Source organism: Danio rerio, chromosome 7 (genome assembly GCF_049306965.1).
Source record: "Danio rerio strain Tuebingen ecotype United States chromosome 7, GRCz12tu, whole genome shotgun sequence".
In the NCBI taxonomy this organism is placed as follows: Eukaryota; Metazoa; Chordata; class Actinopteri; order Cypriniformes; family Danionidae; genus Danio; species Danio rerio.
The window spans coordinates 20016393-20034934 of record NC_133182.1 but is presented as its reverse complement, the minus strand read 5'-3'; the positions used below and the strand labels follow the sequence as shown (position 1 = coordinate 20034934).

Below are 18542 nucleotides of genomic sequence, written 5' to 3'. Positions count from 1 at the left end.
TAGACTGTGTTGTTGTTTATGAATGAGTTTATATGCATGGAAGTGTTTCTGTTTTTAGCACTCCTTTTATCTGATCTAATTTTTATGTAGTCTAATAACAAAACAAGTAAATAGTGCTCTTCCACCTAACTAGCCTTGCTGAGGTGAAGTTTGATTTTGATTCTTGAGGACTGTCAATAACTATGCTTAATAAAGAGCTAGTCTCCATAGAGTTTTCTAATTGGTGAATGACATGGTCTAGTGTGATATCTAACTGGTGCGCGTTCATGACTTAATGAAGTCATGGCTTTGGATGGCAGGGGAGGGAGGTAAAATTTCTAAGCTATCATGCTAATGCTAGCATTCTGGCAGATCACCTACTGCACCTTTAACTGTTAGAAAATGACAGTAGAGCTACTATTTTGAAAATAAATCAAATAACCACAAAATTTTTAAACTTTCTATACATCGAGAAAAAGTAACACAAAGATTTTTAACACTGACAATGTTTCAGATTGTTGACATCATCACAGACTAATCTCTGAGGAATTCCATTGGAGACTAAAGAGGAAGAAGCTGAAAATACAAAAGCCCCCTATCTCAAAAATAAAAGACAAGACAAAAAATAAAGTGTAGAAAACAGACATAGCATTTTTATTGACGACATTAAAACATTGTTCCAATAAAACCCAGCTGTCTTGTTATGTGCTTTCCTGGAAAAATAAAGCGTAACAGGCACATGATGTTGGCTGGTACTGTGCTAAAAGGTGAAACTACCCGATTGGCTCGCACAGTGAGGTCTTTTCAACCTTTAAATTAGATCAAAAGTCAACCTGCACAGCGTAAAGCTATAAAGTTCAAAGGGTCAGATGATGAAATGTTGCTAAATGTTATTTGGAGATAGACTGTACTGAGGCAAAATGACATCTACAGGCCAAACTGCATTGTAAAATTGCATAACTACAGTGCATCTGAAGGCAATAACAGTCATGAGAAAGACATGAGAAAGTCAAGTCTTTAAACAAAGTAAAGTCTGGCAGTGGCAGAGCTCATTGACTCGGTCTATGGAGATTAAGGCTCACGTGTGTGGTGTTATAAGGAGTGCGTCTTAAAACATCATTGACTATTCAAGGGTTTCCCATGGGAAGCAGAGGATTAGCAAGACTAAACTTACACCAGTTTGTGCACAGTAAACACTTTAAATAATTTAATGTGCAACATAAAGGCTTCAGTGTGCAGCACTTTGGTCAATGATTTATACATGAATTTAAATTAGTGACACTGGAAAATGTATGTCAGTAATCTCTCTGAGACTTTGAGCTGGAAGATCACAGTGAAACACACAATATTCTCTTCAAAAATACTATAAAATATGCACAGTTTGGAATATTACATGATGCAACTGAAAAGATGACACCAATATACAACAGTGCTGGTAAATACAAAGTACATTAATTCAATCATCACATTTCTCCAAAAGCAAGAACAGACCAGCTTAGACAAAAAGGAAAAAAGAATAATGCTCAACACAAGGAGAAGAACAGAATAAGTTTTTGAAGTTAGCATTTAGCTTTCTAGTGAAACCACAAGAGCTGTTAAAACTCGTAGGTCGAAAATAGCAATTAATTAGTAATAGCAATGTTGCTAACTGCTATTTTCAACATAGCAAGTTCCTGCTAACAGTTCTTGTGGTTTCAGTGGCCTAAATTACTTTGTTTTAGTACCAAAAAGTATATCTTTCAGTCATCATTTTCATGACTATCAACAAGCCAGCTGAAATCAAATGTATGTTATGTGCAAAACAGTGACATAATATTAAATTAGCTTCATATGAATGCAGTTACCATGCAGCCTCTAAAGCCAACTTGCTTGTTTGTGTAAATATTTTCCTTTTGTCTTAGCTATTGCTTAATGTCACACATACCTGACTTGATTACTGTGAAGCCCTCAGGGTTTACTGGCCAAACAACACATTAATGTCAATGCTAGCAGCACAAATAACCTTTTATATTCATTCACTCATTCACTTTCGTTCGGCTTAGTTCCTTTATTTATCAGGGGGGTTGCCACACCGGAATGAACCGCCAACTTATCCAGCATATGTTTTACACAGCAGATGCCCTTCCAGCTGCAACCCAGCAATAGGAAACACCCATACTCTTTCACATACATACTCTACAGCCAATTTAGTTTATTCAATTTGCCTATTGCACAAGTCTTTGGACTATGGGGAAAACTGGAGCACCTGGAGGAACCCAGGTGAACACGGGGAGAACATGCAAACTCCACACAGAAATGTCAACTGACCCAGCCGGGACTCTGCTGTGAGGTGACAGCTAACCATTGAGCCACCATGACACCATAACCTTTTTCAAATATCATATTTCTTGATAAACAACTCAAAAACAGTTGAGCTGAAGTTAAGGTCAGTGGTGTGCAAGAAATGAAATAATATTGGGCTGAAGGTGTTAGCATTTAGCCCATCCTCATTCCTTCCTTTATTGGTATTTCTACCCTCTAGCACCAAACATACAGGTTTAAGAATTTCTCTTGCCTTTATTTTAGCTATTGCTTCAAGTGACAATATCATATGTGATGACTAGAGCCTAGTCAAAATGAAGTCTATATTAGCTAGTAATGCAAAGTACACCTATCAATCATCATATATTTCTCCATATGCACCAGACTAGCTAACTGTCGTTTACATGTACAGCTTGCCATACTGCTAGCAAATACTAACCTCTAGCAAAGTTGTTTTTGCCTTTGTCTTAGCTTAATGTGACAATATGTCTGATATGTAATGTTAAGGTGTTTAGCTTGTTTTTAGTGTTGCAAGTTCTTGCTAACAAGCCCTCAGTTTTCACTAGCCAAAAAAAAAAAAAAAAAAAAAACATCTGCAACAATGTCCCAAAGTTCATAGTTTGATCATCCTATTTCTAAATGCAATGTAGGAGCAGACCAGCTAAATCAATGCATGTTGTGTGTGTGTGTACAGAAAAAGTGTAATCATTACACAAAGAGCAGAACAGGATTAGCCTTGTACCTAACAGCATTTAGCTTGTTTTACAAGCTATTACTAGAGTACAAAAACTAGCACAAAACAAGAAATAGTTGTGCTTTTCACCTTAGCTTTGTGAAGTGATAACCTCTGAGCAGTTAGCTTGTTTGTAATCTAACAAGTGAGCAAAGTAAACAACATCTATGTCATGTTGGTAATACAAAGCACGTTATTCAGTAATCACAGTTTAGCTAAAACTGTGTAAAAGAGTAACAGAATAAGGAGCAGAATTCTAATTGTGGAGTTAGCAATTAACTGGCCTTCCTGCCCTTTTACCTGAAGAGCATCTTGCAACATTACTGGCTAAAGAAGATATTTTGCCTTCATGCTATATAGCCTGATGTGACAACATTTCAGAAACACAATGACTAAGCATTTAAAGCTTGTTTTAGTGACTAGCAAGCTCTTGCTAGCAGCCCTCACTAGTCATAAATACAAAAAGCCCCTCAGTAACTGCAACATAAACCACAAACGTAAATTATTCCACCCAAACCTAAAGATGTACAAGTACACATCAGCTTCCTGTTTGAGGTCAAATATATCACAATGACTTACAAAATATCTTTAATTACTATATTATAGAAGTCATTTATAAATAAATAGCATTTCTGCCAGCATGCTCTTAGAAAAAGTAATGTGGTGGACCAACGGTACAGTGTGGTGGTGTTTGATATATGCCATACTGTACAATATCCTCCAAATACTACGAAACAGACATGGCCAAATGAAGTCTTTGGACAATAGGAGTACAAATCCTAACTTTGGGATCTTTTTGCATTGAAACTAAAATATTAACATGGAAACAGAAAATATATTACAATTAAATATAATCATAATAGCGTCTCATTATACTAAAATTTATATCACTGACCACTAATCTGACTGTGATATCTGTGCTAGCTCTGTACTAGCATTGTTATGTAATCAAAAAGAACAGCAAGATTACTAAAGATACAGGAATGATAAGGATGTATGCTGATATTGTCCTTTTATTTAAGTTTTTTTGGCACAAAGTTTGTTGCATATCATGGTTTTACCATGCTGCGTGTCAACTTAAGAAATTATAAATATAAGCAGATCTGACATAAGTTAACATATAGACGTAAAGTGACTGCTGCTTTTGAAACTCCAAAACTTAGTTTGATTGTCCTCACAGATTTTAGTGGCATTGTGAAAAATCTTATTAACATGTACTTAAGAAATGAACTGCAAAAAAAAATAACACAACTAATATTCCAATGCCAAATCCTATCTGACATCATGTCAAATAAACGACTATAAAGCTCGCCACCGCTAACAAAATCACAATATTTATGCAAAATTAGAACGATGCGTCATTTCCTGAGGTATTTCTTCTTGTTCTTGCACTGAATGTGTAGCATCATTGCTTAAACAGACCTTTACCTCCTCATCTGAGTAGGGTATATGATCCCCGGAGCACAGCGTTTCATTTATAGCATTAGAGGATGTAGACTCTCCGATTAGTCCGTCTTCAGCAGAGCCTTCCTGAGATTTCTTCTTTGATGGTGAAGGAGCTGGAGGAGCCGTGCAAGACCAAAAATAAGGAAGAGTCATTGCAATTAGCATACCTATCATGAGGAAACTTCCAGCGGCGATAAAGGAAACTGTGTATGTGCCAGTGGAGTCCTTTAGCCAGCCTAGAATGAGAGAAAAAAAACTACTTGTTTAAACGAGATTTTTTGTAATTGTCGTTGGTGTACTGTAAAACTTAAATAAGGTAACTGCACTCAAAAAGTTATATGAACTTAGAACTCAAAAATGATTGGTGCAAGATGCTCGGAAGTTAAGCTTGCAATTTTTTCCCATATGGTAGCTTACATTTGATTGAAACTGTCCAATAAGGTAAAATAAATGAAGGGTGGGGCATAAATTTGTCTTTTGGAAACTGATTGGATAATTGGAAGATGGGTGTGTTACATACAAAATGGAGGAATATTGAGAAATTGAATTCCTCATATACTGGGAGGGGATGGGTGATTTGTCCTAAAATCTATTAAACATTTTAACTCGATTATGATTATTTTTATTTTATTTAATATATTTTGTTTTGCACTGAAAAGTTTTATATGCTGTCTAAGGGTATCTCTGGCGCAGCTTCCAGTCATCGTCAATGTAATGCAAAGAGGCTCAAGAATGAGTACATCGTCCTAATTGGCCAGAGATCAGATGTGGCAAAGTGGCCGCAGAAGTAGAAATCAGCCACAGCCCTTAACAGAGCGGGATCATATTACACATAAGGAAAGTAATTGAAAAAATCGTCCTGGAAACATTAGGTTCTAGATCAGGTGTGGGCAAACTTGATCCAGGAGGGCCAGTGTCCTGCATAGTTTAGCTCTAACCCTATTCAAACAGACCTCCCTATAGAGTTCAAGTTATCTTGAAGACACTGATTAGTTTGTTCAGGTGTGTTTGACTAGTGTTGGAACAAAACTCTGCAGGGACACCGGCCCTCGAGGATCAAGTTTGCCCATCCCTGTTCTAGATTATAGGTTCTGAATGTCAATTTCAATTACTTTTTAATTAAAAGGCATAGCCCTATCCTGGGACTTGTGGAGCTGCACATTGAGGGATTTGCACTTCATTGTGAAAATTAAACCACACTTAACTGAACTAAACTGAATTTCAACTCTGAAAACTGGACTGACAGTTTTAATTTACTAGAACTTTTATGTAAAGCTGCTTTGACACAATCTGCATTGTAAAAGTGCTATAGACATAAAGATGAACTTAATTTAATATTCCCCCATTTTGTTTGTAACGGCCATCTTCCAATTATCCAATCGGATGGACTAATAGACTAAAACCAGCCAGAAACAAGACCTACCCTAGCAGCCACTCCAAAAAGGCATTCCATTTGACCAGAAGGGAAGAAGATGTCAGGGGGGTAGCGAAGGTTATGGCATTAGGTAAAAGATTATGATTTTTACAATGAACTTAAACTGAGCAGAGAGGATTTCTAGTTCCCAGAATGCTTTGTGCTAGGACACACCAAACCTCCATCAACGAACTAGCAGTGGCAAAAACTGAATAAGTTGCCTCCTCGCATCAGCTGTGTCTGGTCCTGTCTAAACCAAAAAGCTGTGCTTGAACACACTAAACAGTAGTGATGGGTCCTTCTGGATTGATTTGTTCATTTTGACTGAATCTTTTAAATTACTCAAGAACTATCACTCTCAGTCAGTGATCCATTCACGCATGTGCACATTTCTGCAGGTGGAGGAGAAGCTTAGTTCTTTTTTCGAGTTTAGGCTAGCTGTAGATGTGTTTGGAAGAAACTCAAAATTTTAATTGAATAAAATGAGTCCAAAAACAGATTATTTCATCTTGATGAATGACAATCAAAGGTCTGAGTCAGTAAAATAAACCTAAATTCCCATCACTACTACACAGATAACTTGAAAACATACTGTATTTTCTGCGCCATAAAGAACATACAGAGAATGAAGCTTTCCACACATGCAGGGGACAGTATCTGTACTGTCAATCCACAGAGGAAACCAGAACTAGTGCTGCACACATACAAGCTATAAACAAAGCAGCATTTACATACCATTTTCACAGTACTTCTGGCTCACTGCAGAGGGATTTGCTTGTGCAAATATGTCTGAAAATCTGACTTACAGTTTATTTAAATTTAAGAAATCAGACAAAACGAAATTCGGCTTCTTTGTGTCCCTTCTGACTTATATTGTTTGCTTAGTTTCGTCAGTTTAGTTTGTGTTCTTGCTCTTTGATTCATAACTAAACAGCCAATAGGAGTGTGATGTAATGTAATGTAATGTTTTTATATAGCGCATTTACTGTATATGGCCATATGCCCAAAGCACTTCACAATCATGAGGGGGGTCTCTCCACACCATCACCAGTGTGATGAAACGATGGCAGCCACAGAACAATGGCTCCAGTGCGCTCACCACACACCAACTATTGGTGGATAGGTGATAGAGCAATTCAGGAGATGTGGATGACTGGGAGGCCATGATTAGTAAGGGCTGATTGAGGGAATTTGGCCAGGATACCGGGGCTCTGCTCTTTACAAGAAGTGCTATGGGATTTTTAATAACCACAGTTTAACATCTCGTCCAAAAGATGGGTGCTCACATTCACTGACAATCAATTCCAGCTCCCAAGCATTTTAACAATTAGACAAACACAATCTGACACGAGCCTGATGAGAACTGACATGTGGAATACAACAAACAAACTAGCCTGACTAGCCTGGTGTGTCCTTACCTTAGGGAAAACAGGTCTTGAAATGAAGCGTTATTGTGCGTGTTTGCGTATGATTAAGATAGGGAGACGTAAATAAGTCTGTAATTTTGGGGAATGTTGTGATATGTTGGAGGTTAAATGGAAGTTAAGATTGCCCTTTTATACCCTCATATCGTAACTTACATCCAATTGAAACTGTTCAAAAAGGTAAAAAGTGAAGGGTGGAGCATAACTTTGTAATTTGGAAACCAATTGGATCATTGGAAGATTGGTGTTACCAACAAAATGGAGGATTATTGATGAATGGACTGAAGCGAGGCAGAAAAAAAAGACATGTCCTGCCTGATAGTCCCTCCCAAATAGCATTCCATGTGACCAGAAGTGAAGAAAAATTCGAGGGGAAGTGAAGGTTATGGCATTTGATAAACGATCATGATTTTTACAAAATAAAAAAGTGCACAGATACATCGATTATAATGAGCACTATATACATTTTTTCAGATAAAATCAGGGCTTTAAGACGAAAACAAAATCCATTGAGTTCACTCTGAGCCCTTCCAGCCGCAACCTAACACTGGGAAACCCAAAAATCTTGTAGTACAAAATTCAAGTGAAAATTACTTCGTTGACTCAAAAGTTTTAATAAAAAATGTTTCAAGTAATCTAAACATATCAAGTTTGCAGTGTAATATCCGTTTGTGCATCAAACTAACAATAAAACGTGCCCAGAGTGAAAGCCCCTAAAACCATTTGTAACATCATATCCCCCAAGAAGTACCTACCAGACAATGGTGCCCCCAACAGTCCTCCAGCACTCTCTATAAGCTGCAAGAGGCCAAGAGCTCCCAGCACCCGCTCGATTCCTACAATCTCCGGCACCACAGCAAAGGCCAACGGTGCCATCGCTCCAGCGCAGAATCCGTAAACTATACTGACAAGCAGCAGTCCAGCGTAAACCACAGCCACAGGAATGAGCATCAGAGATAGGCCCAGTAGCCCGGTCCACACCACCAGCATGTGGAGCAAACGTATCTTGCCCAGATCTGAGGCCCAGCCGGAAGCCACGCGACCCACAATGTCTGCCACTCCAGTTATAGAGATCACAAAGGCTGCCTGGTACTCGGTGAAACCAATGTGGCGACTGTGGGCAACCAGGTGAACGTAGGGGATGAAGTAGCCAGCATTGAAGAAGGTGATGGCCACGGCGTACGTGACGAAGCCCCGGTGTGTCAACAGAGAGAGCTCGAAGCACTCGTAGATTCGGGAGAGCAGAAATGAGCATTTGTTGAGTTTGGTCGAGTTTTCAGTCTGAAAAGATAACATAAATGATTATTATTAGACATTGTTATTTATTATTGAAGTCAGAATTATTAGCCTAGTTTTATATTTTTCCCCAATTTCTGTTTAACGGAAAGAAGTTATTTTTCCAATGCATTTCCAAACATAATAGTTTTAATAACTCCTTTTTAATAACTGATTTATTTTATCTTTGCCATGATGACAGTAAATAATATTTTACTAGATATTTTTAAAGATACTAATATTTAGCCTTAAGGTGTAACTAGGTTAATTAGGCAAGTTAGGGAAACTAGACAAGTCATTGTATAACGATGGTTTGTTCTGTAGACAATCTGGAAAAAAATAATGCCTTAAGGGGCTAATAATATTGACCTTAAAATGTATTTTACTCTGGCCGAAATAAAACAAATAAGACTTTTAACAGAACAAAAAATATTACAGGAAATACTGTGAAAAAACCCTTGCCCTGTTAAATATCACTTGGTATATATTTGAAATCTTATATATATATATATATTTAAATCGCATGAGGGCTATTCATTTTGACTGTAAATGTAAATAATTCGAACATATTTTTTATTTAATTTTAATTATGCAAAATTGTAATAGTTGTCTATAATTAAACTTAAGATGAATTATTATTTAAGTAAAAAACTTAATTCTGCATGTTGGATTAAAATATTAATTAAATAGTATTTATGCAAATACTCCAGCTCAGACAGTAGCCAATTGTGTTTAGGCAGTTCAGAGTAATTAGGCAAGTTATTGTATAACGATGGTTTGTTCTGTAGACTATCGAAAAAAAATATAACTTAAAAGGGGCTAATAATTTTGTCCTTAAAATAATGTTTACATTTTTTTTATTTTTAGCTGAAATAAAACAAATAAGACTTTCTCTGGAAGAATAAATATTAGGTCCATAAATATTGGTAAATGGACACAATTCTAACATGTATGGCTCTATACACCATCACAATAGATTTGAAATAAAACATATAAGATGTGCTTTAACTGCACACTGTCAGCTTTAATTTGAGGATATTTGCATCCAAATCAGGTGAACACTGTAGGAATTACAATAGTTTACATATGTGCCTCCCACTTGTTAAGGGTCAAAAAGTAATTGGACAATTGGCTTCTAAGCAGTTCCATGGCCAGGTGTGCTATTACCTCATTATCAAAAATTACAATGAGCAAATAAAAGGTCCAGACACACTCTCTGTCAAGTGTTGATGCAATGCAATATGAAATACTGCAATATTTTAAAATAACTTTATGCTATTTTATCTTTAATTTTATTTCAATCATTCATTTTCCTTCAGCCTAATAGCCAACTATTCCAGCATGTTTTATGCAGTGGATGCCTTTCCAGCCGCAACCCTGTACTGGGAAAAACTCATACACATTCTCCCATTCACACACTCATAGACTACAGCCAATTTAGTTCATCCAATTGCCCTATAGCACATGTCATTGGGCTGTGGGGGAAACCGGAGCACCCAGAGGAAACACACGCCAAAACCAGGTGAACATGCAAACTCCACAAAGAAATGGCAACTTGCCTAGCCGAGATTTGAACCAGCATGGTTCTTGCTGTGAGGCGGCAGTTCTATTTCATCTTTTATCAATTTTTAAAACACTTTAAAAAGCTATTTATTCATGTAATGTATTTACTCCAGTCTTCACAATCTCACTATACTTGAGAAATAATTTTGATATGCTTGCTGTTTTTTTTTCAGAACTCTTTGATGAACAGAAAACTATTGTAACATTTTTAAACTGATCACTTTTGATCTGTGCAATGCACACCATCTTAATAAAATCATTATTTCCTTTTTAAAAAATTGTAACTAACCCCAAACCTTTAAACAGTTCATCAAAACATACCTTCACTGCCACTTTTGGAGTCCCCAGAGGTCGAATGAGCGCTCCGCAAGCAACCATGTTGAAGCTGAGGCCTCCAAGGATGAGCAAGGCCCCACGCCAGGCGTATGCTTCGACTAAATACTGAAAAAGAGGAGAGAAGGCAAAGGAGGCAAGACCAACTCCTGTGAAGCCCAGGCCCATGGCTAGAGATCTCCGCTTGGTGAAATACTGCATGACTGATGCCATAGTAGGGGTGAAGACCAGCGCCCACCCTAAACCTAAGACAAACAGAAAGAAATGATTCCCACTCAGTATCCTGAAATTGGTTAATAACAAATAAAAGCCACTCTTACATGAGCATTTACCTGAAATTAGTCCCATGGTCAGGTAAAGATGTAAAAGCGATGTTGCCTGTGAAGCCAGAATGAATCCCAGGCCTGAAAGAAATCCTCCCATCATAACAACAGGACGTGTTCCATACACATTACTAGCAGCTGCGCCTATTGGACCTGCATGCAGACACATATTTACAGTAATTAAGCCAAAGTCTGGTGCTTTACTACTGTAGGTTGTGTTTGTTAAAGTGTCCAGATATTCTTTAAGTGCTTCTCTTTTTATTTTGAGGGTCCCTAATAATAAGTTTGCATGCATCTATCGATTTAAGCCATTAGAATATCACAATCACAAAAGTTTAGGTTAGCACTTATTTTACAGTATGTAAACCAAAAGTTATATACTGCAAAGCCCAGAATTATTTTTACCGCTTCCAAATTCTGACTTAAAGATCCTCTATTATGGTTTTTTGAAAATGACCTTCCATGCAGTGTGTAACACAGCTCTAAATGAATGAAAACTTCCAGCTGAGGTTTAAATCTAAAAGTGCACCTTGTTTAAATATATTGATTCTTTAACGAAATAGTCGAATAAAAGAATAAAGTTGGGTTCGGATCTTTTGTTTGATCTCATCGATGTCAATGCGGTACATCACCAAATATGTAGTTCCAGTTACGGTACAATGTGAACACGCTTTCACTTCAGATAGTAGCGGAGGCACAGGGGATCACAGAACTGATCATGACGCGAAGATGACGATCACTGACAGATGGGATTTAAGGGTTAAAGTTCATTTTCACAACAATACCACAGTATAGCCAACCTAGTGCTGTTTGTTTCTGTCATTTTTCTGACGATTGATAGAATAACTGAAGCAATGTGGGATTCGTCGGCCGTTTGCTATTGAAGGAGCAAAAGAGACTATGGGACTTTGTCAGACTTAGACAGGGACTTTGTCAGTAACTGTTACAGTTCAAATGGACCAGTTTCTTCTTCCTCTGGATTATAACATGTAAATGTCATGAAAATTGATGCCTCGTTTTGTGTAGTTTGCAAAATATGTGTTTAATTGTGTGTTATAATCGCTTGGGGGTGGCTTGTGATGACGTATCGATTATAGATCAGTGCTTGTACTGTATCTCTCAGGTTAAATTTGTATGGGCCTGGTCACATATTGCGTCCAAAACTATGTTAAAAACATGACGCATGCTTCTTTTTTTTTTTACAGATTTTATGTGCGATTCTGAACTGGTGACCCTCTGCTGTTTGTCTTTGCTATGGCCACCATCAGCTATTCCTCACGCGTAGAGCTGTCAATTTTCAAAACAGTTCAACTTTTGCCACTGTGTACATTAATATTGAATGTGTGTCATTGTTATCACTTGGGGTTATGATTGAAAGTAGAGTTATATGCTGGTGTTTAACTGCATTGCTTTTTTGGATTCCTGCATTCGGCTCTTACATACTCTGTGCTACTGTATAACCGTGGTGGGCATTTCTCTCTGTCGTGCGCTGAACCCAATCGACCAATCACAATAGACAGAGTCATCGGTCCAATCACTGCAGAGTAGCTTCGTGCTAAGGAATGGTTTGGGAACAAATGAATTGGTGAACGATTTATATGGGAGTCACTGGGATAATTAGGTAAAAAATTAAATGCATATTATAAGACAATGAAAGAGTTTTTTGACCTTGCACGCATGTCAGCATGTTGTTGGAGACCCCTAAAACCAAAATATGACCTTTTTAATGCAAAATAGAGGCTCTTTAAAGTTTCTTTTATTCAACCAGCAAGTTTGTTGTTTTTTTGACTGGAAATGACACAGGCTTCTCCCAAAAGATGATAAGACGATGTATAGAAGGCATGATTGTGGATAAAATATTTCTTAGCTTTGATTTACATTCTGCCAGGAGTATGAATAATTTTGGTCTTGACTGTAACTACATTGGTTTGTGATAGAGGTTAACACTAGAACTACCCAGGCGTGTTGTCATTTTGACCATTTTTAAAGGTTTTAATATAATAAGTTTGTTAAATAAACCAATAAAATAATAGTACCCTGACTTCCTAAATCTGTGTATATTTCAGAGTTTTCCACTCCTGAAAGGCCATAACGGTCAAATTGACCTCATACATTTCAGCATCTACTACTTTTCCCATGTGCTTGCCTTATTAGCCTAACATACAGTAACTTTCTTATAGCAGAAACATATCTTCATTTCAGTCAGGTTTTTCAAACTTTCAAAAAACAACATTTTTGACATGTATTGTTGGTGATCGGATGGGTGTCCGATTGGGTAACTTCATATGGACATAGGACAATTAAGATTTGTTTAAAATGATTTAAGACCTACAACACAATATTTCAACCAATTGGAGACTTTTTAAGCCTAAAATTTAGTTTTTGAAATTTAAGATATTTAAGACCCCGCAGTCACCCTGTTATATGAATGACTGATAAAGCCATCCTAGTTCCAGTGTTAAGGGATTTTACTTGTATTGTATAATATATCTGTTAATTAACAGTTTCCGTATTTTGTGATTACATTTATGAATTGCATTACGGGATATTAATCTCTGTTCTGTTGACTTTTGATATTGAAAATTCAACTTAGTTTACTTCAGTGACTTTTATTGTCATTTTAGTATTTTGAAGTAATTTAAGGTATAAGAAATTAAATAGAGAGAAATAAGTCTGTAAAATAACAGAAAATGCACTGGCAGTTTATTACCAGGTTTTGTATCATAATATCTGACACCAACTCAAACAATCTCTTAAAACTAACAAAAAAAGTTAATAAAAGTCCATTTCCCAGAGATGGGTTGCGGCTGGAAGGGCATCCGCTGCGTAAAAACTTGCTGGACAAGTTGGCAGTTTATTCTGCTGTGGCAACCCCGGATTAATAAAGGGACTAAGCCGACGAGAAAATTAATGAATGAATGAATAAAAGTCCAATTTTTTTCTACTTTTTAAGGTAAAAAGTTGTTGAAAGAAAGATCAAAGTCCCATAATGCAATTCAAAAGCATTGATTAAAGGAAGTAAATAAAAACATGAATTACAAAATGCGGATAGATTTTTTACAGTGTAGTTATTACTCAGCTTATGTAATGCCTGATAAGTGCATAGTATGTACTTGCAAAAAAAACTAATGTTTTGTTAAGATTACTCTTGAAAACATTAGCTAAATATATGCATACTAGTTACCAATTGTTTGCAATTTTTTTGTGAAAGTTGCACTAGAATAAACACATACTGCTTTAACTTGAAATGCTTCCTCTTAACAAGAGAAACCAACAAAAATGTTTGACAGTTAAAGCAGACGCCATTCACAGACAGACAATGAAGATCACAGGCTGACATTATTCAAATATGTTGCAGATCTAGACCAGTTAAGAAAGCGAAACTGCAATTACAGATGACTCATTTCAGCAGTTGAGGATAATTTTTCTTCTTTCATATGACAATCACTTTCTTTGTCATTTATGGCTTTTAATAATCACAAGCAGCTACATTACACACAGCATGAAAGCTATTGTAATATTGTATAAAAGCATAGCGGGTCACTTTAATTTAGACATACACAGATTAAATCTGCATATCAACTTACTCATTAGCTGTTGCATGGCCAGCCCGATGGATGTTATCCAGGACACGGCCTGTGCACTCTCATCAAAGTACTGCACAAACTCCACAAAAAAGACGCCCAGACTGCGGATGAGCCCAAACACCAGGGCAGAAATCACGAAAAGAGCCCCCACCACCACCCATCCCCAACCACCATCAGGTGCTGCCCCCTGTGGGCACGGCCGCTGCTCTTCCTCTGTCTTCTGGGGCTTCTCCATCACTGCACTGAAGAGACACAAATTAGGACAAGACAAATGAGCAGATCTACTTAACAGGGCTTTACTAAAACGTCTAATTGTGACTATAAGCTGCAGATAAGTAGAAGTAAAAACAAAACATTAAAAAGCTATGCAAGATTGTTTTGATATTGCACAAATTACAGAACACAGATGAAGAAGCTAATTTCCATAATGATCAATGCAATGTACCAAAAGCAAAGCAAATTTAAAACAACATGACTCCATTATCAAAATATTCAGGCTATGTCATTTTTCTGAATTTTAAACATATGGGCACAAGTAAAGAAAACACTCTTTTCTTTTCTGTGTTTTCATTATTATGTTTTCTTTGATAAATCCAAAGATGGTTTGTTCTGGCACACATTGTTTGATTTTTTTTTTCATTTTCAGGTTTATTTGACAGTGACAATGCACATTAATAATACAGATGCAGATAGTTATACTAGTAAGTTCTTACCCTATGAAGATTAGCATAATGCCTTCTTTTAACTGTCACTTATGAGCCAGACAGTATCTGCAAACATTTTTTGCCATTTCTGAGCAGAATTTTGTTAAAATTAAATAAATCTGCAGATTTATCCAGAATGACTTTGGAAATATAGTTAGAAAAAACTTAAAACATGAAATAAAAATAATCACTTTTTAACTTTTACCTAAGGTTTACATGGCAAATCTAATTAGATCCCCTTGTTCTGTAAACAAATTAAGTATGTTATATAATATATTTCTACTAGAAGACAGAAAATATTACTTTACTAACTGAACTGGCCTCAAAGCAAAAATGTTTAACCTGATTACGATTAATGAATGATTATTTTAGTAAATATATTCACATATTACGAGAGATTTTGAATGAAGGGTGCATTACTTGCTTTTAAGTTAATTGAAGTAAACACACACTAACTACTATAAATGATTATTTATTGAACATCCACATTGAACAACTGAAGCAAAGTCATTTGTTCTTATCAGCGGCGATAAGTTTTAACAACAAGTTTTGTGCATGAACAGAGGAAATTGGTATGCGAGCAAAGAGATTTGCATGCTCGTATTACATGAATGCGTATGGAATTCGTTTTTCCTGATGATTCAGTCACTTTTAATCTTCCTATGAGTTCCAGTTTTCATTTCAGCAGCACTGTAAAAAATGCTGGGTTCCACGCAACATGAAGGAATTAAGTAAATTAAGTTAACTTATTAGTTTTTGCTAATTTAAATTGATTGAACATAAAACAATTAAGTTGTCTGAACAAACACTCAAGAATTGTGTTATTTTAGCTCATTTAATAAGTAGTTTGAACAAGCAGCAATTGTATTTTTTGAGCGAGGGTAATGTGATTCAGAAGGGAAATAATAAAAAATTGACCTGGAAAATTTTGAATAGATTCAGAATGATGATTTCGATTACTTTTTGATTAATCACGCAGCCCTATTACTTATATTTTACAAATTACAAATTACTCAAGAATATTACTGCAATGAACACATTTTTTTTTTTTTTGGGACAACTTAACTGTTTTTATGTTCAATACGTTAACTTAATTCCTTCATGTTGTCCCAAACAAATCGATTGAGTGGAACCCAGCATTTTTTTTACAGTGAATATAAAAACTGAATAAATACACATTTACACAAGTAAATAAAGAGACTCAACGATGGCCTAAAAACTCTGCAGATTTCTGCACGTGCAGACTCTGTGTCGGCTTACTTAAGACATAAAACACCTACACGCTGAAATTTTTTTGAAAGTTACTGTTTTTTATTAGCACAGTTAAGTTGATCATGTGATATTCTGGTTTCTGCCTGGCCTGTTTCACCATTCAAAAGAGCCAGGTCACTGTGATTATCATCTTTTGTCTTTAATGTTATATTGGTGCCACTTTCACCTTCAGAAGTAGTCAGCATAAATTCCTATGAGTAGATGTTTCTTAATGATAATGCAGATGTCTGAGGGCCACAGATCGCTTGATTAGATCTGGGCAGGTGAAACTTCAGAGTCCTGCAAGACCCTTTGAACTACTATCAAAATATAAATAATTAAAGATCACATAAATAATTAATGGTGCCACCCTGTGCTTTGTCACCACCTCTTAGCACTGCCTTATAAAATGTATACATCTGCACGGTAACTGTTCTTTAGATAGATTTTGGTTGACTGCAGCACTGAGAGCACTTCCCAATAAAACAATCCATCAGTTGTGACTTCAAATCCTTGTCAGTTGTCCTCTCTAGCACATATAAACACACCTAGACATAATGCTTTTTTAATAAAGTCTTAATTAAGCTGTTAAGTTAACACTATATATGACCTGATCATGAAGAGGAGCTTGAATTTCTATTGCTAACAGCTTGAAACCTGAGTCTGATCCAATCGTAATCAAGTCGTTAAAATCAGAATGACCTAAATGCAGTGACTGTCATTTAAACCAGGGGTGCCAAACTTTTTTTTTACTGTGATGTGACTGTTGCTCAGTGAAGTTGTAGGTGATCTTTTTCATTAAATGTTTATGTTGTGAGAAAATGCAGCGTGTTTTCTTAAACGGCAGCATGTTAAGCTCTCTCAGCCACCGTACTTAAGCCATTTGCAGTGCATGAAATAGTTTATAACTGTCATAAAAGTTAAAAAAGCACATTCTGCCAGACTGAACATACAGTATATCCCAAACCAATAAAATATTTTAATGCACACAGTATTTTAGTCTTAATCAAACTACAAAACATGGACATTTGCACTAAAACTAAAAAAACCTGTATAATTGTAATGATTACATTTGACTAAGATTGCCAAATTCACTCTTATTTGAGCTTATTTGCTTTAATACCCGCAATAATTTTACGAATTTACTTAAAGAACCACATTATACAAGTACTTTTTGCCCTATATATCTCTGTGCCTTACAGGTAATGTTTCATGTGCAACACCTTTAACTTTATATAAGTTTTGCAGGTGTGAAAAAACTTAGAAAACACTGTCACGTGTTCATTTGTATTAATGAACATTTACCATGAGAAAAAGACAAATGAAAAGATAAGGAAATCTAAATACATTTTATTTTATACAATTTTAAAACATTGTATGTAGTAGCATGCCATAAAATGTTATTTTAAAACTTTTTTACCAGTACACATTCTAGATTTACGAATTTACAATACTTGTAAAACATAATAAGGTAATGTAAAACATGTTAATAATCAAAATAACAACAACAATAAACAATAATCTAATCACACGTTAAAAGTGAATTAATAAATTGTAAATACTGAAACATTAACCGAACCGCCAGAGCTCATTAATATTCATGAGATCTGCCTTGTTGTTAAATGACGTAGAACAACCGTCGTTATCATCTAGCGTTTGATGTTAGCAAACGGTAAGAAAACAGTTACACGATATAATTATGATTAATAACCATCAACACGTTGATTTTGCACACCGAATATGTTACATATTACAGTTTGTTTACAATTACTATAAATATTACTGTATGTTTACATTCCTAATCATGAACAACTGACAGTAACGTTAGATGTTAATGAAACACCGAACATTTTTAGAGAAAACAATATATTAGCCTAACCATGTTGCTTCTTGAATGACAAATAATGTACAATCATTAGCTGCTATTAAATACAATTTTAAACATAGAATAACATTAGTCTGATGTATACAATGAGTCTGAAAACGCGAAGCTTTAGGTTATCGTGTCCATAACAGATCGGTCGTTACTTACCCATAATCCGATCACCCCTTTTCCTGTCCGGTCATAACTCAGTTAAATCAAGTAAAAAGCTTATGTTTGAATGTATCGATAAGCAGCGCATTTCCGATGGTGACTTCCTTCACCTGCTCCTCTTGACAGGAGCCGCTGTTTCTCGCGCACGTGCTGGTTTAGTTTCCTCGAAGCTCC

The 18542-nt window shown here is 36.0% G+C and overlaps 2 protein-coding genes across 6 annotated transcripts in view; one reads left to right on the top strand and one right to left on the bottom strand.

Annotated features, from left to right (window-relative positions):
* The window catches only part of trip6 (thyroid hormone receptor interactor 6), a 72871-nt gene that overhangs the window by 1166 nt on the left and 53163 nt on the right, over positions 1–18542 (top strand). The window lies entirely within an intron of this gene.
* Positions 608–18499, bottom strand: slc16a13 (solute carrier family 16 member 13). Of its 2 annotated transcripts, none has more exons than XM_001920215.8 (6): positions 18366–18499; positions 14379–14620; positions 10801–10944; positions 10457–10713; positions 8053–8578; positions 608–4695 (listed from the first exon to the last, which is right to left on the bottom strand). In XM_001920215.8, exons 2-6 carry the CDS (start codon positions 14611–14613, stop codon positions 4349–4351), a joined length of 1509 nt encoding a protein of 502 aa, XP_001920250.3. In that variant the 5' UTR covers positions 14614–14620; positions 18366–18499; the 3' UTR covers positions 608–4348. The 2 variants fall into 2 exon arrangements, 1 of the variants encoding a protein (XP_001920250.3); XR_012383235.1 differs by lacking the exon at positions 608–4695 and adding an exon at positions 5108–5377 and having other exon boundaries at positions 5670–8578.